The sequence below is a fragment of the Strigops habroptila genome, chromosome 4, assembly GCF_004027225.2.
Source record: "Strigops habroptila isolate Jane chromosome 4, bStrHab1.2.pri, whole genome shotgun sequence".
NCBI lineage: Eukaryota > Metazoa > Chordata > Aves > Psittaciformes > Psittacidae > Strigops > Strigops habroptila.
In genome coordinates this window covers 24,814,183-24,832,115 of record NC_046358.1, presented here as the reverse complement: position 1 = coordinate 24,832,115, position 17,933 = coordinate 24,814,183, and the positions used below count along the sequence as shown (strand labels likewise).

General features: G+C 41.6%; 1 protein-coding gene across 6 annotated transcripts in view; it reads right to left on the bottom strand.

The window, feature by feature from the left end:
* Positions 1-17,922, bottom strand: part of SETD3 (SET domain containing 3, actin histidine methyltransferase) — a 62,360-nt gene extending 44,438 nt beyond the window's left edge. For 2 of the 6 annotated variants that reach the window (XM_030482256.1, XM_030482262.1), the window contains exon 1: positions 6,353-6,392. In XM_030482256.1, the coding sequence (XP_030338116.1) occupies positions 6,353-6,372 (20 nt within the window). In that variant the 5' untranslated portion in view covers positions 6,373-6,392. Of the gene's footprint in view, positions 1-6,352; positions 6,393-15,900; positions 15,963-16,858; positions 17,037-17,737 lie in introns of those variants that run through there. The other 4 variants (XM_030482258.1, XM_030482257.1, XM_030482260.1 and 1 more) reach the window with 4 other exon arrangements.
* Positions 17,923-17,933: the final 11 nt, after the last annotated feature.

Here is a 17,933-nt window from a genome sequence, read left to right as displayed (position 1 = left end):
CTAAAAAGATAGATAACTTCAGAGAAAACAGTATTTTTTAATTTGTAATAAAATTTCAGATACAAAGCATCTTTTTTGCAAGTGACAAGCTATTGTTTCGAAATAAATGAAGTGTGAGTCTGTTTCTCAACACAGCAATGAGAAAGACAGGCTGTTTTGCCAGTACATGCATGACAACAGAAGTGGCAATTTAAAATGTAGCTGCATGACATGTGGAGAAAATTACACCAAAAAATCCTTCAGGACTGAGATGAACTGCAGACTTCATAAATATCTGAAGCAGCAGCAATACACGTTTTGGGGGGTTTTTTGCAAGTCTGCTTTTCTGGTTGTCTTCTGGTGAATATTTTTTAAGTACTATGCTATGTTTCCTTTCAAACGAACTCTGTTGAAAATTCCTGAAAGCATTCTGCAGAGAGAGAGTACACTGACAGCAATGATGAATAAGCTTCGTAATACATAACACAGCCACATTTCCAAATATAGTGTATCAGCTGGCTTGGCAAAAAGAATCACTCCAAAACTGGCAGTGAGGGGTGTAAATGATCCATCTTCCCCCTCTAATGCTATCAAAGAGCAGTTGTGTTGTGTCAGACTTTGAACTTGTTTCTGCATCACACACAAATAATATTTTAATGAGCTGTAAAATATGCCTCCTCTTGACTTACAGCTTTTAAAAGTGAGCATGTTCACCTAACAGTTTTAGAAGGTAACCACGGGGTGTCTGTACAAAAATCCCAAGAGTACTAAAGAACTACCACCAAGTGCATGTGGTATTGTTTTGTTTTTTAAAAACCCATGACTGCTTAAACATTTTATTTAAGCAAGCTATACTTCTGGTGTTAAAAGAACCTGACTACATCACAGGACCACATTTCCTTACAGAAGCAATGCCAAGCTCACACGATAAAATATGGATCTTACCAAACAATGCTTCAGAAAATAATAATCCATTTAATCATTAACACCTCCCCGTCCCTCTCCCCACTTCTCAGATTCGCATCACCACCAAGAAGTTTACTGTGGCATTACGTAGAGCTGCAGTTAAGTTTGATAGAGGGGAAAAAAACATAAAAATCTATCATGAGACACTATAAAAACGCCTACCTCTCACTCACTGGGTAAAAATACAAGCTTGCAATCTTTGTTACAAAACTGTGAATATAGTAATTGTGCTAAGCAAACACTATATTAGTTTTTAAGTATTTAACTGAGTTAGTTTTAAATTATTTATCCTACACGATGCAGATTATATGGAGCCTGATTTCTTCCGGATGTGCATCTCCCTTTCTTACACACACAGGCCTTTTCTAATGGTCCCAGAATCCCCACAGAGCTCTCAGTTACCCTTCTCATCTCTTCCAGGACTCTACATAGTTTTCAGTTCCCTCACCACATGACCTTACTAGCCAGGCAGCATCTTCTTTTGAAGGTTTCGATTTAACTGTGCATGTTGGGCAAAACCGTCAGCGCACATGTTGACTGGCTAAAGAACAGGCCAACCAGCAGATAAACTCTTCCCAACACAGTTTTTCCTGTAGCAAGCCCACCAACTTACTTTTGAGTTCTCCCACTGTCAGAATTGATTAAAAACATCCAATAAGTTGATGGGTGAAGCGTGAAGAACTGCCCAGCAGACAGAAGCCTTACTTGCTTCAGCTATTACTTTTTACTTTACAGAATAGTAAACCAGCTTCTCAAAAATTTGCTGAGCTTTTACAATAACAACCAAGTTAAGAATTCCCACAGCAAGAATTATCCATTGAAGTTTAACTTTGCTTCAAGGACTCTGTGTATTTCCAGTGCAGTATCTTAACATTGTATCTTCTTAATTCAGATCCCTGTAGATGCTAATTACATTATGTTCCATTACATAATAACTCCCACCCCACGCATCATCTTGGCATACACTAGCACAGAAGGTGAGGAGTGCAGATCTAGAACCAGTATCAGAAGGACAGACATGGCTCAACAAGGGCAGGCAAGGAGAAGACGAGCAAATTCTCAAGCCACGCAAAGTGCATGGAGAGGTAAGCATAGCAGGTGGTTGTGAGATATGTTCCTGGGCTGCATCGAGAGGGAGGACAGGTAAGTACCAGGCACACAAACCAGGCTTGCAATTTTTTTTTCTAGTTTGTTTGCCTAGACTAAGTCATTTGCCCCTCTACTTTGAGAGGGAAGCGTATTACCTCTTGTACCAACATATGTTGAACAGCTGGGGTCTTAAGGGACAAGCTTAATGCTTACAGGCAACTGACAGGAGTTCTCTAATCCATATGTAGAACACAGTTTTATACTCGATATGACCAGTGTTTACCAGGAATGTGATCTTTTGCTTCCACTGTTCCAAGTTTGGTGTGGGTTTTTTGTTGGTTTTTTTTTTTCCCCCCCTCCTAAACATCAACCTTATGACTGCAGGTAAAAAGATAAATACATTTTATAGCAAATAGAAAGCATGATATCAAGAAGTGTAAGAACAGCGTGGGTGGAGGAAGAGATCTGTGATCTTTAAGCAAAATTCAGCTTATGCATTTACAATGAACATTATGTTTGCTTGTGAAAACCACCTACGCCATGTCACTTGGAAACCACATTAACACTCACTTCACTCCTAAGGTATTAATCTAGGTGTTCCTACTAAATAAATGACTAGTTATGGATTCAGTCCCTTTCCCCCAGCTCTCAACCTCTCACCTCTGCTGCACTCTACTCCTTCTCACTATTAATTCTCCTCTCCCACCACCGCGCACTTTCCTTTTCTTCCATTTCTTCATTTCCTCTAGAAACTTGCCCCAAAAGCCCCACTACATACAATGACATTGTATTATGTCATTGCAGTCCACTGTGTGTAGTTTCCTTCTCCAGCATGTTTCTGTTCTTCTGTTTAAATTGTAAGCTCTTTTGGAAGTGGGAACTCTGGTGATTATAGAGGGCTTGTAACAAGGCAATCTTTTTTTTTTTAAATGGGATCTGAAGTATAGCCATAACACCAATGACAACGCTGACAAAAATTACCTACAGGATACACTAGTAAGATTAATGATAGAAAAGCCCATACTGTATCCACTTAGAACTGCATTCTGCTTACAATGTAAATTTATATTTCTCAAGAACTTCCTTAGCCATACTCACACTATTTCCTTCTTCAAGAGCTACCTTTGATACACTTGCTCCTTATGGCAAGATGCTATACTCTGAATCAGTCCAGTTCATGGCTCAACTAATACAGAGTGCCCTAGGTTCTTCTGTTCTCCCAAAACAACTTGCACCCCCCAAATGCAGTTTCCTTCCGCTAGTTAAGAAAATGTAAACTCCCTCCTATATAAAATGACTGCCATGTGTAGATTTTTCATCTGATCATCAAGTCAAGAATGCCATCAGCATTCTGGGCAACAGCCGATAGCTCCAGATACACATGTTTGGCAGGAAGAGACAGATACTGGTATTGGTCGCATGTATCGGTTACAGTTTTCTTCTAGCTCCATCTTACTAGATTCTGCTTATCATTCCTCCCTCCTTTTCTAATGTCTGCTCCCCAGATTCAGTTTTCTTGATTAAAAAAGACTTGCCACATCCCCTAGTATCTTCCCATCTCTAAAGAACAGCACTGAGCAGCATCCACCATCTGCTGGAGGAACAGCGACAACAGAAGTTGCTCTGCTCTGTTTCTTTTCAAGGTCTACAGTTTTCATCTTCATCATAGCCATCTTTATTTCTCTTCTCTCCCCATCATGTCTTTTACCAGAGGAAAAGTAACAGTGACAGCAACCAAGAGCAGGTACTTAGAGAGCTACAGGAAAAACACGAAGGGATTTTTCTGCAGTATGTTCACCCAGCTTCTTGCACTCCCAGCTGCAAAGTAGTAAGCTTTCCTTCTTCATAAGGTTGTGAAATTACTCAGGTCAGCTTTTCCCACTTAATACAGAAATTCAGTTTTATTTTCCTTTCAAAGACCCAATTTAGCCACACGATCCATCTGTAGTTTCTGCACCTCTCAGGGAAGGCAAATGAAGTAAGTTGTCCCCATCACTTCTTATCAAGAACACTCTTCCTGAAATAAGCTCTCTGCAAGCCTCAGGTTTTTTGATTCAGGTGTTTTCTCCCCACAACATTTTCTCTTCTTTCACAACCAGACAGCAGATGTATTTTATCCCCTTTAGGAGGCAGCTACCTTTTACTTGTCTCCACTTGCTGGGCTACTTGGTTCTCCCAAACATCTATTTTCATCAAGAAGTCTTCCAAGCCAACGGTTTTAAGCTTCACTGTTCCTTAAAGTAGGTACAGTATTATATCAAAACTTCAATTACCTAAAATTTATTAAGAATAAATTCTTAAAACACTGAAAGAGTAAAAACAACCAAAAAAGGAAGAATAAAACACAAAACCAAAACAAAACCCCAAAACCTCCACACCCAAAAAAGCCCCAAACAAAACAAAACCCAAAAAGCAAACAAAACAAAACAAACCCACACAAAACCCTGAAACTGAAAACATATCCCAAGTTTGCACTAATGAAAAGAACTTACTGGCAAAAAAAAAAAAAAAAAAAAAATCATTAGAAATATATGACTATATTCTTAATGCTTCAAAATGAATGCTTTATTTCTTTTCCTACAGGATGGTCTGAAATACAGTTACAGTATATGCATTTGTCACTACTTTAAAAACAGTTGTCAACTAAGTTCAAACTTATGGGTTCAAACTTAAACAGGAGAAGTTTAGATTAGATATAAGGAAGAAGTTCTTTACTGTGAGGGTGGTGAGGCACTGGAATGGGTTGCCCAGGGAGGTTGTGGATGCTCCATCCCTGGCGGTGTTCAAGGCCAGGTTGGACAGAGCCTTGGACCACGTGGTTTAGGGCAAGGTGTCCCTGCCCATGGCAGGGGGGTTGGAACTAGATGATCTTAAGGTCCTTTCCAACCCTTACTATTCTATGATTCTGTGATTCTATAAGTACATCAAAAACCATTGTGAGATAACATTTTTGCATTTGTACTTATTCAGAAAAATCCAGTTCACGCAAAGCATATGTTTTTGAACAGGATGCTGCTTCTACTTAATTCTACAACAGGGCTGTAGAATTACAAAAGGCATAGGACAGTCGCACAATTGACTTGTGTTTCAATAAAGCCAGATGTAAAATACATTTTGATTTTTTGTGAGAACACTGCTTACATGTTTCATGCTGGAGGATCTGTTTACTATGACTGTGTAATCCCCAAAACAACCCCCTCAACATATACAAGGAACTTTAAAAAGGTTTGGTCTACAAAAGGAATTATATTAGTTGTTGTTAAAAGCTACACTCCCAATGCTCACAGAAGAAAATATCCCCAAATGGTATAACCATAAATACAGAAATGCTAGTACGGCCCCAAATCTTCATTAGCCAGTATGTCACAGCTGTGCAGGACTTACAGTTAGAAAGTTACTTTGGTTTTACCTATTACTCTGTACACATACATCAGGAAATAACATACTACACTATCTTTAATTCCAAACGTTCATATGCTAAGACATGAACTAAAAACTATATGCTACCCCTGCATGTACTTTAACCGATCTGTAAAGATCCAAAAATTCCATAAATTTCCAAATTAGCTCCTGTGATGGCTTAACACAACCTATCCTACTTACCATTGCTAACAACGCTCAAGATCACTTTAGTCAGTTTTCAGACAGTGACTTCTTGAGCCATGCTAGCATGCTCACGGTGAACTTATTTTACAGGGTAAATACAGGATAGTCACTATGACTACTTTATGTAAAACTTACATGACTTACACGATCAACAACTAGGACCTTTTATCACTGTTTCCCTGTATTTTGCTTAGAGACAGACTAAAGTTACAACAGTAAGAAAATCAGTCACCGCTGATGACTACGAAGGGATGAGTAAGAGCTGAAATTCAGCAATACTGTGTAATAGAGGTGCAACAAAACAGTACATCACTCAATACATTGCCCCAAAGTGAATGACTAAGAGGAGAAGTTCAGTCCCCTTTCAAAACCACTGATGTGCTTTGAAATTTTGACAAAACCTTGCATGCAACCAAAAACTTTATGATGATGACACCCTAAGTGTACACACTTCAATAGGATTTATTTTTTAACCCAAATTGTACATTTCACATGGGTTAGCCCTCACCGCGCCTTCTAAGTCACTAAGAATCATAATAAATTTAACCACCAGAAAAGAGGCAGCACCTCTTTAAAGCAGTGGAAGAACTTCTAACAAGAACTTAACCTATTCCTCTACATGTTACTGAAAAAAATAAAGTGTGTGTGTAGCATCACCTACGTATTTTGTACATAAATTCTCCAAGATGCACAGAAAAGACTGGATACGTATCACTGCATCTGCTGCTTCATGTAACAGCTAGTGCAGAAGAAACTGAACAGAAAAAAAAAAATTCTTGGCTATCACTGCATAGATTTTTTTTTTTTTTAAAGTCCTTTTTAATTGTGTTATAGTCAATGGCATAAATAATACAAAACTAGGCAATAACATATATTCCAATTAACTGGACTGTCTCTAAGGAAGAGATTTAAAGCTGAAGATGCTTAATGCCAAGGACTACTGTTTAATTGCAACAATAATTCCACCTAAGTGGAATGCCCTCAAGCAGCCTAGTAGCAATTGGGCCCATGATTATTTCTACACACTGAAAAATTCTATCAGTTCTGTTTATTTTTTGTCTTAACACCTTCCCCTGCCCTCTGCTTCCTACACATATTTCAGCTCCAATATGATTTACTATTGCCTGCTAGGTTGCTCCTTTCCAATCAGGTAATTATGTAGGACCATCATACTGACAACCCACATCTCTGATCACAGCATAGGCAAGAGATCCTATAAAAGTGATTGCCACAGTCCCTGCACCCTTCTAATAATCATAGAATGGTTAGGGTTGGAAAGGACCTTAAGATACCTAGTTCCAATCCACATGAAGTTTCTCCAGCAAGCAGCCAGGTAATACAGATGTAGCTGTACACCAGATATGCCACATCCCTTTTTATTTGAAAGGACTTCCTACCCACACAGTCCTTGTAATACATTAAGTGACAAAAAACATCTTGCAAGTCTCTCTCATGAAAAGAAGGAAGGAAAGATGCTATCCACAGCAGAAAACAAGTTTCTACAAGCTTCAAGGCCTGTTTTATTCTATATGGCAGGATATGTGAGGCTTACCCTCAAAATGAGTTTCATTATACATTCATGTCTTGTAACAACTTAAATTGGCTGAATGTTTCAATACCACTGCTGGAACAAAAAAAAAAAAAAAAAAAAAAAAAAAAGGAAAATCTTAAGGACCTATATTTGGATACTGAATTGACACTACCCAGTGTACATAATTAAATTGTACTTGAAGTTATAAATAGCTAAATTCAGCTACAGTTTTGTGTTGTTTCCTGGAATACCCTGTCCTTACAGAAGAGAATCTAAGCAGTTTCAAAATAACTGCTGTAATTTTCTCTAGCTGAATGAAGCACAACTGTTTCACCAAGCTTCTGCCCACAGCAGATGAACTCCCTAAAGGTATACTCAGAGATGGTACTGCTGGCACTTCACCTTTACCAGCAGTGCTTAAGGATCACTATCAGAGCACAATGAAGAAAGCACATCTGAATGGTACAGACATGTCTATACAATGCCAAGGACTTCTGAGCTGTGGCCAGGAACCACAGTACAAACTAGGGTGAAAAAGGTAACAGTATGGATAACTCCAATAGGTATTTGTGTGCCTTTTCTTAACCTTTCTAGGACATGTGAGAGTATCTACACCAGTTAATGTGCTTGCTCTTAAGTGATATCATGCGCCCTGCACAATTCTGAAGGACACCAGATTGCTCATGTTGAAAGAAGACTGAGTTCATGGTAGCAGGAAGGAAAAAAAAAACCAAACCAGAAGTCTGGAGTGACACTCCACTGCTGTGAGACCATGCTGCACTTTTTTACACCCAGATAACACACCTGCCTGCCTTCCTGCTCTGGGTGCAGACTGACATCTGCTAGCTGTATATATAAAAGAAATCCCTCTGGTCATTCATTCCATATGCACCCATGTGAAATTTGAGGGAAACTGAACTCTGTTATATGGTAAGGTCATACAATGATTGCCAACATAAACTGTAGCAGCGCACAGATTTACTGCAATGCAAGTGGTAAGAAGTGCACCTCCAAAGCATTTAATAGCTCAAAGGAAAAATCTTTCCCAATAAGATTATTAAAGACCTGCCCCCTAACAGGTGCTAATGCTTAGGGGCTTTTTTTTGCTGGGGAACTCTCACTAAAGAGATCACAGCCCTAAAGCCCAGTTATGATTACATTTCAACATACTGTAATTTTAGTGTCCTTGAAAAACACACATAGCAAACCAAGCACTCAGCATTTTAAATCCCCAAAGAATACTATTTTGACAGTGTGGAGAGGAACTTCTGACAATATTTAAGTGCTATGCACACTGCAGAAGAAAAAAAAAAAAAAGTTAAGAACTTCTGCTATGAATGCCTGGTAAGTGACGTTATTGAGAGCTTAACAACTGTTGGAAATCCAAATCCACTTGCCTTAAGCCCACTCCCTAACTAGTGGTTAAAATGGTGACTATTCTAGAAAGTGTGACTACAAGTTTCAGGTTAAATACTGGCAGTTTTCTTTTTACTCTAGACCTTGAAAGTGAAGAGGCAGGTTCCTCCAAGCCCCTTTTTATAGTCTGGCATTCATAGTTGGCAACTTGAGCCCTTAGTCTCCTCCATCTTTACTCAAACTAGTGACACTTGAAATAGGAAAGCTGGCATTTACTGGGCTCTCAGGAACATGAAAGATGCAGCAGTATTAAGTGTTACTTGGCTTCACCCCTGAGCTTTCAGATGTTTGATAAAGTAATAACCAAATGTATACAGACCACAGACACTGTAAATTGCCACCAGCTTCTCAGAATTTTAATCCTCAACTCAGAAGAGCTATGGTAGAACTGCTTGGTAAGAATTTTTTTAACATGTTTGCAGGTGACAAAACAGACTCAAGCAGAAATATTTTGAACATTTATTTCAGCACACACATTACAGAATAAATGCATTGCCCCCTCCAGTCCCAGAACAGATCCAGGAAGGCCACACCACTTTCTGAACAAAGTCCTCTTCTGTATATTAAGGGAGAAAGATTGAACAGCATCTTTTCACAAGCTGACTGCCTCAAGTATACTAATGCACTGTCAACATGCCTGCTGAAAATCAGTTCTCCTGCTCTGCCTTATTTTGATGCAAACTATTAGCTATGTCACCAGCCTATCCCTCTGGCCCCACGGAAGGCCATGCACTAAAACCCAGAGGAGGGCTAGCAGCATGACTCCTCACAAGACTGGCTGTTACTGTTAATATTCTGTATCCCAGTTCTTGCAGCTGAGTTTCCTGCTTCCACAAATAGAACCACTATCTAGTAGCCTGGCAAATTTCTAGATAGAGATGACTTCCACTCAGAGCAAGTAATTCTTCCTTAGAGAGCACAAAGGACAGAACTGAGTACAAACACCACGACTACTACCATAGAGAAGCTGCTCCTGACATCTTGCTGCAGAGGATACCGGTAAATCTCTATTCATCAGAGAAAAATGCATTCTGGGAGCAGCAGTACTTTCCAGAACTAGACTGCTCATATCCTATGCCTTAGGCCAACATGTCCCATACTGTCAGGGTAGAAGTCTGCAGAAATGTGCTCAAACCAGCTTTTGTTCTTAACCTGATCTGGCGTTTCAGAGTTTTCTGGAAAAGATAAAGTTGTATTTTTACAGAAGGTAAAATGTTCCTCAAAGTTGCACAGAATTTTGCTTTCTTTGAGTACAACAGTAAAACCCTGGTAAAACAAACACAAGCTGCATCACTACACTAACTTCCCACCTTCAAAGTAGACATACACTGTACCTTTAAGACTATAGCCACCACTTACTAGTGAACAGCCAAAAACTTTGCAAACATCAGTTGCAGAGACCAACTAGAAGACACCACAAAACAAAGCAAGCAGTTATCGCATTAGGCTATCGTTTCATTTTAGTCTAAATGCCCAAAACCAAAGTGAATGGGACAGTTTTTTATCTTAAGGCACGGATTCAAAGATTTAATGAGCCAGAGAAACAGGCTGCACAAGCCATGCATCCTATGGTGACAGAAGGAAATCACAACATTATCTGTCATTGTCTTGAAAGCAGGAATTCTATTTTTTTTAATACAGCAGTGAGAAATGCAAAAATTGTAATTTCATGAACTCTTAGAGAGCTCACTATTGTTCCCAAGCATCAGCTGGGAACAAAGTGAGAAATAAACTGCTTGAATGCTGAATTTTAGAAAAAGGGGCAGAGAACAGATAGCCACCCGAATCTGACAGCTACATGAAAACCCAACAGTCATTTTCTGCAACTCTAAGCTTTACAGTTATATCAGTCTTCACTGTATCTGCACATGAAGCCTCCCAAATTGGTCTGACAACATCCATTTTACTTGCTCCTGACTGACAGAATCAGGTGCAGCATACTCCAGTGGGAATGGATGCGTCTCTATTTTAAGGAGAGTTAATAAATTAATATGCTATCAATGCAACTCTCTTTAGCAAAGGGGAAGATTAAACATTGTACATGGTCACCCAAAGTAGACAGCCATTTTTACTTCTTTACTAGCCAACCTTTGCTACTTTCTGCAAGTCTAAAAATACTATTCCAACATGCAAAGTTCCTCAAGGAAAAATTCACCCATACACAGCTCAACTTCCTGCTGAGGCCTACTTTATTTTGAGAAGACAGTTTCCAAAAGACTATCCAGTTGCGATATCAGAGATACATATATAACAGCCTCCAAACATTAAGACACACCAGGAATATCCAAACCGAGGCGGTATTACCCTCTACAGTGAGCCATAGTAGTTATAAAAGGTGCTGCTGGCTTAGAGGTTAGCAACAGTGTACCACAAAAAAGACCATTGAAATGTATTGGTCTCATCAAGTTCCTTAATTCTAGGCCATGCCACCTGTTAGCTCACAGACCACCCGGAGCCTGCTCAAGTCAAAGGAGTATTGACCCAGAAGGTTGAGAGCCTATGTTGATAAGTCAGTTTTATTTATGTAAAAACCTGAAAATTGGACAAATGGGTCACAGGCTTTTTTAGACACATACCGGTAGCTATTTCCAAGTAACATGTTCAACAAGAAACAACCTATGCATTTCTATAAAGAAATGGTTTTGTATCAAGGATTCAATTAGCAGAACTGAATAACTTAACCCGTAAATAGAGGCAGGGCACCAGCAAAGACTGGAAGATCCAAACATTTTATCACTGGATTTGAAAGATTAAGACAACCAACTTTGTGAACACTGGTATCAACCTCTATTCCATTCCACTCCATCAATAGTCAATGGAAAAGCAAACTGGTAACTATTCATTATATCCCAGCTAAAGACCAAGTCCAGAAAAGAAATTTTAAAACCAGAATAAGGTATAGTGTTTGTCAAAGTACTAAACCAGAACTGTTTTGACAAACACTGAGGTGTTGTCTATACAGGTATCAAAAATGGAATGAAGTCATATATATGCCTGAACACTTTAACCTTTGGTTATAGTTTTCAAAATGATAAATTGCTTTTGGGGGGGGGGGGGGGGAAGGGGGAAGTAGCAACAAATGCTCCAACAAATCCTATATAGCTTCCTGGAACCAGAGATTGATGCAAGATGGTAACTCAGTATTTGCTACCTCAGGCATCTGTTCTTAGTTTCACAAAATATGCTCTAGTGGCCTACTACTTTCACCCCTTAGCATACGTAATTGAAAACTGAACAATGGAAAGAAAGCTATTCTGCTACTACTCCATTTTTAAGAGGTAAGACCTTCAACGATGACTTCTTTCAAGCTCAGGAATGGTTCATCCCTATGTGCCTCCCTATGTTAAGCAAAGGTGGTAGGGAGGCCTGCATGAATGAACAAGATGCTCCTGACAAAACTCAAACAGAAGAGGTGGAAGCAGGGCCAGGTGAGTCAGGAGGAAGCAAGGCACTGTTTGAGTATGCAGGGATGTGGTCAGGAAAGCCAAAGCCCATTTGGAGTTGAAACTGACAAGGGACATGAAGTACAACAACAGAGACAGTAAGAATGGCTTCTACAGGTACATCAGGAGCTAAATGAAGCTAAGACTAGGCAAAGTGTGAGCCTGCTGCTGAATGAAGGCAGGGGACCTGGTGACAAAGGACACGGGGGGGAGGGGTGGAATTTTGGTACTCTATGCCTTCTTCACTGGCAAGATCTGCCTTCAGGAATCCCAGGCCCTAAGACCTGGTGTAAGGAAGACTTATCCTCAGTGAAAGAGGATCAGGATAGGAAACATTTAAGCAAACTTAATCTCACAGAATCTCACACTGGAAGAACTGGACACGGTACTCCAGGTGTGGCCGCACCAGCACTGAGTGGAGGGAAGCTGTTGAAGCAAGTAAACTTGGAAGCCACTCCCAAACATATGAAGGGCAAGGTGACTGGGGCCAGTCAGCATGGACAGACGGAGAAGAAGTCATGCCTGACTGACCTTGTAACCTTGATGGAAGAGTACTGGATGCTGTTCACAGGTGCAGATGGTCACAGTGGTGTAACCACAGGGATTAATACTGGTACCAACACTGTTTACCATCCTCATTGATGACTTGCACAATGGGAGAGAGTATACATACAGATTCACAATTCGTGTAATTGCAGATGCCGAGATACTGTTCACCTGAATTACCCAGAAGCAAAATCTGCTAAACTAGATCTTTCAGTAGTCGTCATCAAATATTTCCATACAAAAGTTCTTAAACTCAAAAGCTCCTTCTCTCAGTACTTGAAGTTTTTATGGTGGCTACAACTGTAAACTTTGTCATCAAATAAAAATAACCAAATGGCTCCAAGAGCAGACAATTAATCCAAACCCTCAGAAGGCCTGGAAGCGGCAGGAAACAGCCTGTGCCTCATGCTTGGTTGCCACTGTCTCCCCCCCACAAAGTAAATCACATTCCCTTAAATCATCATCAGAATGGGCACACTGAGCAAGACCCAGCACAGGAGAGGTACTGAACAGTCAACACAGGTTCCACGGAAGCAGAAACCCATATGTCACCTCCTCTTCCTACTCCACTAAAACAATACTGCATGAAAGCTTTGGCCATTAGTGCTATAAAGCATTGAAGACAATTGATCCACACACAAAAGGCTAGAATCAGACAGCTAAAACAAGAGCCCCGGAGATGGACTTCCCTCCTTTCGATGCAGGTTGCTTACACTCTTAACAGAAATGACTGAAAAGCAACTTACTAGAATGGATACAGTTTATAGTCCATTTTCAACCACAAGGACAATTTTGACCTACATTAAAACACACTGGCTGAAAACCATAGTGGTTCAAGCACTGCTTTTCAGGCACTTCCAGGACAGGTCAGCCAATTCCATCAGAGATATTGGGAAGATATCAAAGAATAAAACAAAACAGGAAGTAGATACTACTCTGTCATCCTCTAATAAATAAATTAACAGCCTTTCACTTTGGGATCAAAAAATCCTGTAAAGTAAAAGAAACCTCTCAAATTAGAGGTTACATTGTATTTTGATTCATAATAGGATATTAGCAGCTACAGTCTCAGAAGCATGCCTTATATATTACTTAGCTGTGTCCAGCTTCAGAGCATGTACACACCTGTTTGCATGCACTCACTGGAGATAAAACTGATCTCAAGCACAGTCATTCCCATCTCTGCATGCTTCAGCCCAGGCTAGAAAGACAGGTGGAATCCTCCCTGCAGCTGACAGATCTGCTGCTCTAGCCTGGTAACAGATCCCAGATTGAAATGCAAGACTTTGTTTCTAATTCTTCCTTGCTTCAAAGGAAGAAAAAGCATTAGCAGATTGCTGAACAGTATGGGAAGTGGTAAAGGACAGACAGGGATAGATGAAGCAACTGGAATAGTCATTTGGTGGAAGAGATACAGGCAAGAACCAATGTAGGGCAGAGCAGCTAAAAACAGAAAATGGGAGCAAAGAAGGTTACAGCAGAGGAAGGGCAAGAGCAAGAATGTAAAGCAATGTTAAAACACTCCTGGGCAGTGAACTTGCCTTTTAATTCCTACACAGGCAAGCCTCTTCAAAGTCTAGCTCCAAATATACAAGACCAAGGCCAGACAACACTAATGGGGCATTTTTATGGAATGATGAAGAACTCCTACCGTACTTTATTTAGATTTGAGAGGTCCTCTCGTATTTTATGCTTAGTAGTCTTGGTTAAAGCATTATTAGACATATAAAACCAGCTCTAGGAAGGTAAAGTGTCTCTAATAAGTTAGCTGGCAAAGGATGGCCAGAATTAAACTAATTGTCCCCTATTCTCTATAAAAAAAAGCTGTGCCATCACAGGTTTGTCAACATCAACACAAGTCTAAACCATCTAGAAAAGAGAGAAGATTGAACCAGTGCTGTATACAGTGTATGCATCTACCCTGCAAAGAACAAACTTTATTAATCCCATTCTGGTTTCAGGTTAAGGAAAGAATGATGATATATAAATATTGCTGTGATATTGGGAAGAAGCCACACTGCAGAATAATATCAAAAGAAGTTACCAAAATCAGCTAAATGTTTATTTGATTCAGTTAGAAAAAACACCAACTAATTTAGCTATGTGTTGGGAAGCAAATTTCAGAAGACATTTAGTGTTATAATTAGAATCAAAGAGAACACATCTTGACAATATTCTGACTTGGGATGCTCAAGATACTCCTGATCTCCCAAAAAAATAAGTAAGTACTGTCAGTTTGACATTCTTCTCCCCCCACGCCGCCCGCAGTTGAACCTAGTTAGATACTAAATACAAGACTGCCTCATAAATTAAATATAAACTTCTGGTAAGAAATTATTAATTTGAAGGTAACAGAAAATGCCGAAGGGCAAAGAAAAATGGCTACATCCACAACATCGGAAAGAAAAGTACATATTTCATAATTACTATCATTTTTACCAGCTTGCTGATTCTGAGCTATTTTATTAATAACTATAGGATTGTCCCCACGTCCCCCCACTTTCCATTAAAGCTTTCTTAGGCAGAAGGAGTGCTTCTTACTATAAACACCTCACTGATATTCTAGGCAAGACAGCTTACTAACTGCCCCCCAGGGAACAACTCAAACTCTTTCTTAATCATTACAACTCCCTTGCACCTCTTGAACCAGCTTCTCAGACAACTATTTGACCAGAAAAGAAAAAGAATATTTACTCTTCACAGAAAAGAAGCTGTCAAACTTTACTACTTTGCCAGTTTTTGTCATTTCATTTCTTTGCTTGGGTTTAGCTCCTCCTGAAGACTCCCAGACTTTTCCCCCCAAATTCCTTTCAAGCAGAATTAATTAGAAAACCTAATGTACTGCTTTTATCTGCATGTTTCTAAGTATGTTTTTAATTTAGGAAATATTAATGTCACTTTATAAATATAACTCCTGATTGAGAATGAAGCAAGTCACTCCAACTTCAGTCATCAGCATGAAGAGACCTAACAGAACAGCCCAGGCCTCCAAAAACACTCAATGCTTAAGCCACTGGCATCATGACGTGTCCTTTAACAAGCCCTGAGCACTATGATATCCTGGTAGTAAAGACAGAGATCTCCCGAGATCTCCAATACCCTTAAACTGCCTCTTTCTTTCAAAGAGCAACCACTCGAACACTCATTTGCTGAAACTACCAAATACATCAACTAGATAATCAGCACCACCATGAGAAAGTATGTAATACTTTTGATACAGCAGATGTGTCTAAGTACATTCTATTTATTACAATAAAAACACTGTCAAGATGTACATTCTTCCATACAGAGAGGCATAATATGGCTTATTTTTAAATCACGTGCCCTACTCAAATTAGAAGCCTATTTCAAGACTCCTCTGACTTCAGCTACAGATCAGGCCATGTCTGAGAACAGTAACAAAGAGACTACAAATGATTTCATTTCTTCCCCCAACACCCTAAATTTTTTCTAGGTTCACCATGCCAAGGATGTATCTTCAACTGTACTTCAACATATACTTCAATCCAGCCTGCTAAATGTAACTGAGAGCTCTACTGAAGTGCAAGCTGGCATGCTTGAATCTCTACCATGTTAAGTTACTTAACTGAGCAAAATTATCAGGAAACACTCTCTCTGTTGTGCCCATCATGCTATTCCTTCCAACAACTTGTACACTGGCTTACTATTTTATACCAGGAACCAGATAGCAGACATGCAGAATGCTACAGCTGTTTACTCACCTACAAAATGCTTTATTTCCTTTTATAGTTACAAGCTTACAACAACTGAAAGCAGAAAACACTTGTGAGACATTAGCAGCAATTTCCACAGAACAAAGCTGTCACCGAAAGAGACAGGTATTTATGTTACATGCTCTTAGAACGGACAAAGGCAATTTGCTTTCAACTTTATCTCATGATTAAGTTCCAAGGACAAGTCCACCCAAAAGAGCAGATACCAAGCTTGGAAGAAGAGGAGCTTTGAACTAAGCTGTGAGGGACAACTTCCAAAAGGAAGAACTGAGCTTGTCCTGGCAGCTAAATGTTGCCTTTGGGTAGAAACACAAATGCCACTTTAGTTCAAAATTTAGGAAGTTGCTAAGAATTAGAGACAAATGCAAAGCGCAACCTCAGCTTAAGCAACTCTAAGCGAGTGCTGCTGGGTAAGAAGGAAGAGGAAGGGTTCAGGAGAAGATCCACTTCAGCAGCTGCTGTAGTAACAGGGGGAGGCTGAAACTCCTGTTTCAGGAGTAACACCCCTGCAGATAAACAGTTTACATTATTCTAACTTTAAAACCCACCTTTTTCCTCCAAAGCTTTAACCCCTTTACTAAAGCAGGTTGCAGACGGGGTGAGAAAGGGAAAGAAACCAGAGCACTCTTTTCCTGCCAGGGGAGGACTCTTGAGGAGCCACGTACCAGCAAGCACACTCCTCAGCCAGACCCCGAGCGCTGGAGGTACAGGAGGCTCTCTGGAAAGCTGAGGAAGTAGGAGTGGGGAGTATTCAAGATGTGTCACATATAAAAAAAGGCATTACATCACGGGGAAAGCAGTTTTAAGCCACTTGTTTTACTCCGGTTTCTGATCAGCCTCTCGGGGGGGCGGGGTGGGGGTGGTGGGACAAGGGAAACGCGCGTGAACACGCGAATGTCATCGCCTCGCTCGCTTCCAACCCGCGCAGACCGGGTTGAAACGAGTCCGATCCACCCACGGCGGAGCGGGCCGGCGGCGGGCCGGGAGCGCCCGCCAGCCTCCTGCGGCGCGGCCGCGGAGCGCCAGCGGGGGCCGGCCCCGCGCCCCCGCCACGGAGGCGGCCGCTCCCCGGGGGAAGGGGGGGGCGCGGCCCCGCACAAGGGGCGTGGCGCGTAGGCGCCCCGCGCGTGGGGCAGCGGCCGCCCGGGTCGCCAGGCCACGGACGAGGGAGGAGACCGGGGCCGCGGGGCGGAGGAGGGCGGCGAGGCCTGGGCCCACGGAGCGTGTCCCGGAGCGGCGGGGGAAAGCGGTGTCCGGAAGGAGCGGCGTCTCCCGTGCGACGGAGCGAACCGCGCCGGGGCGAGGCCCCCCAGGAAGGCTGAGGGGAAGGGCCTGGGTCCCGCCGGGATAGGTGCGGGGGGGGTGGCCCAGGCTGGGAAGTGAGCGGCTCAGCCAGGGGAGGGGGCCTGGGCACGGCCCCGCCTTACCTCCCGCGCGGCGGCGGCTCCTGCCTCGCCTGCTGCGAGCGGTGCGGAGCCCCAGCCCCTCGCGCCGGACGCCGCTGCCCGCGGGTGGGGAGGCGGCGGCCGAGCTCGCCCCAGCCCCGCACTCCCGGCCCGGCCCCGCCCCCTCCCTCGCCCCGCCGCCGCCATTGGCTGAGCCGCGTCCGGCCGGAAGGCCACA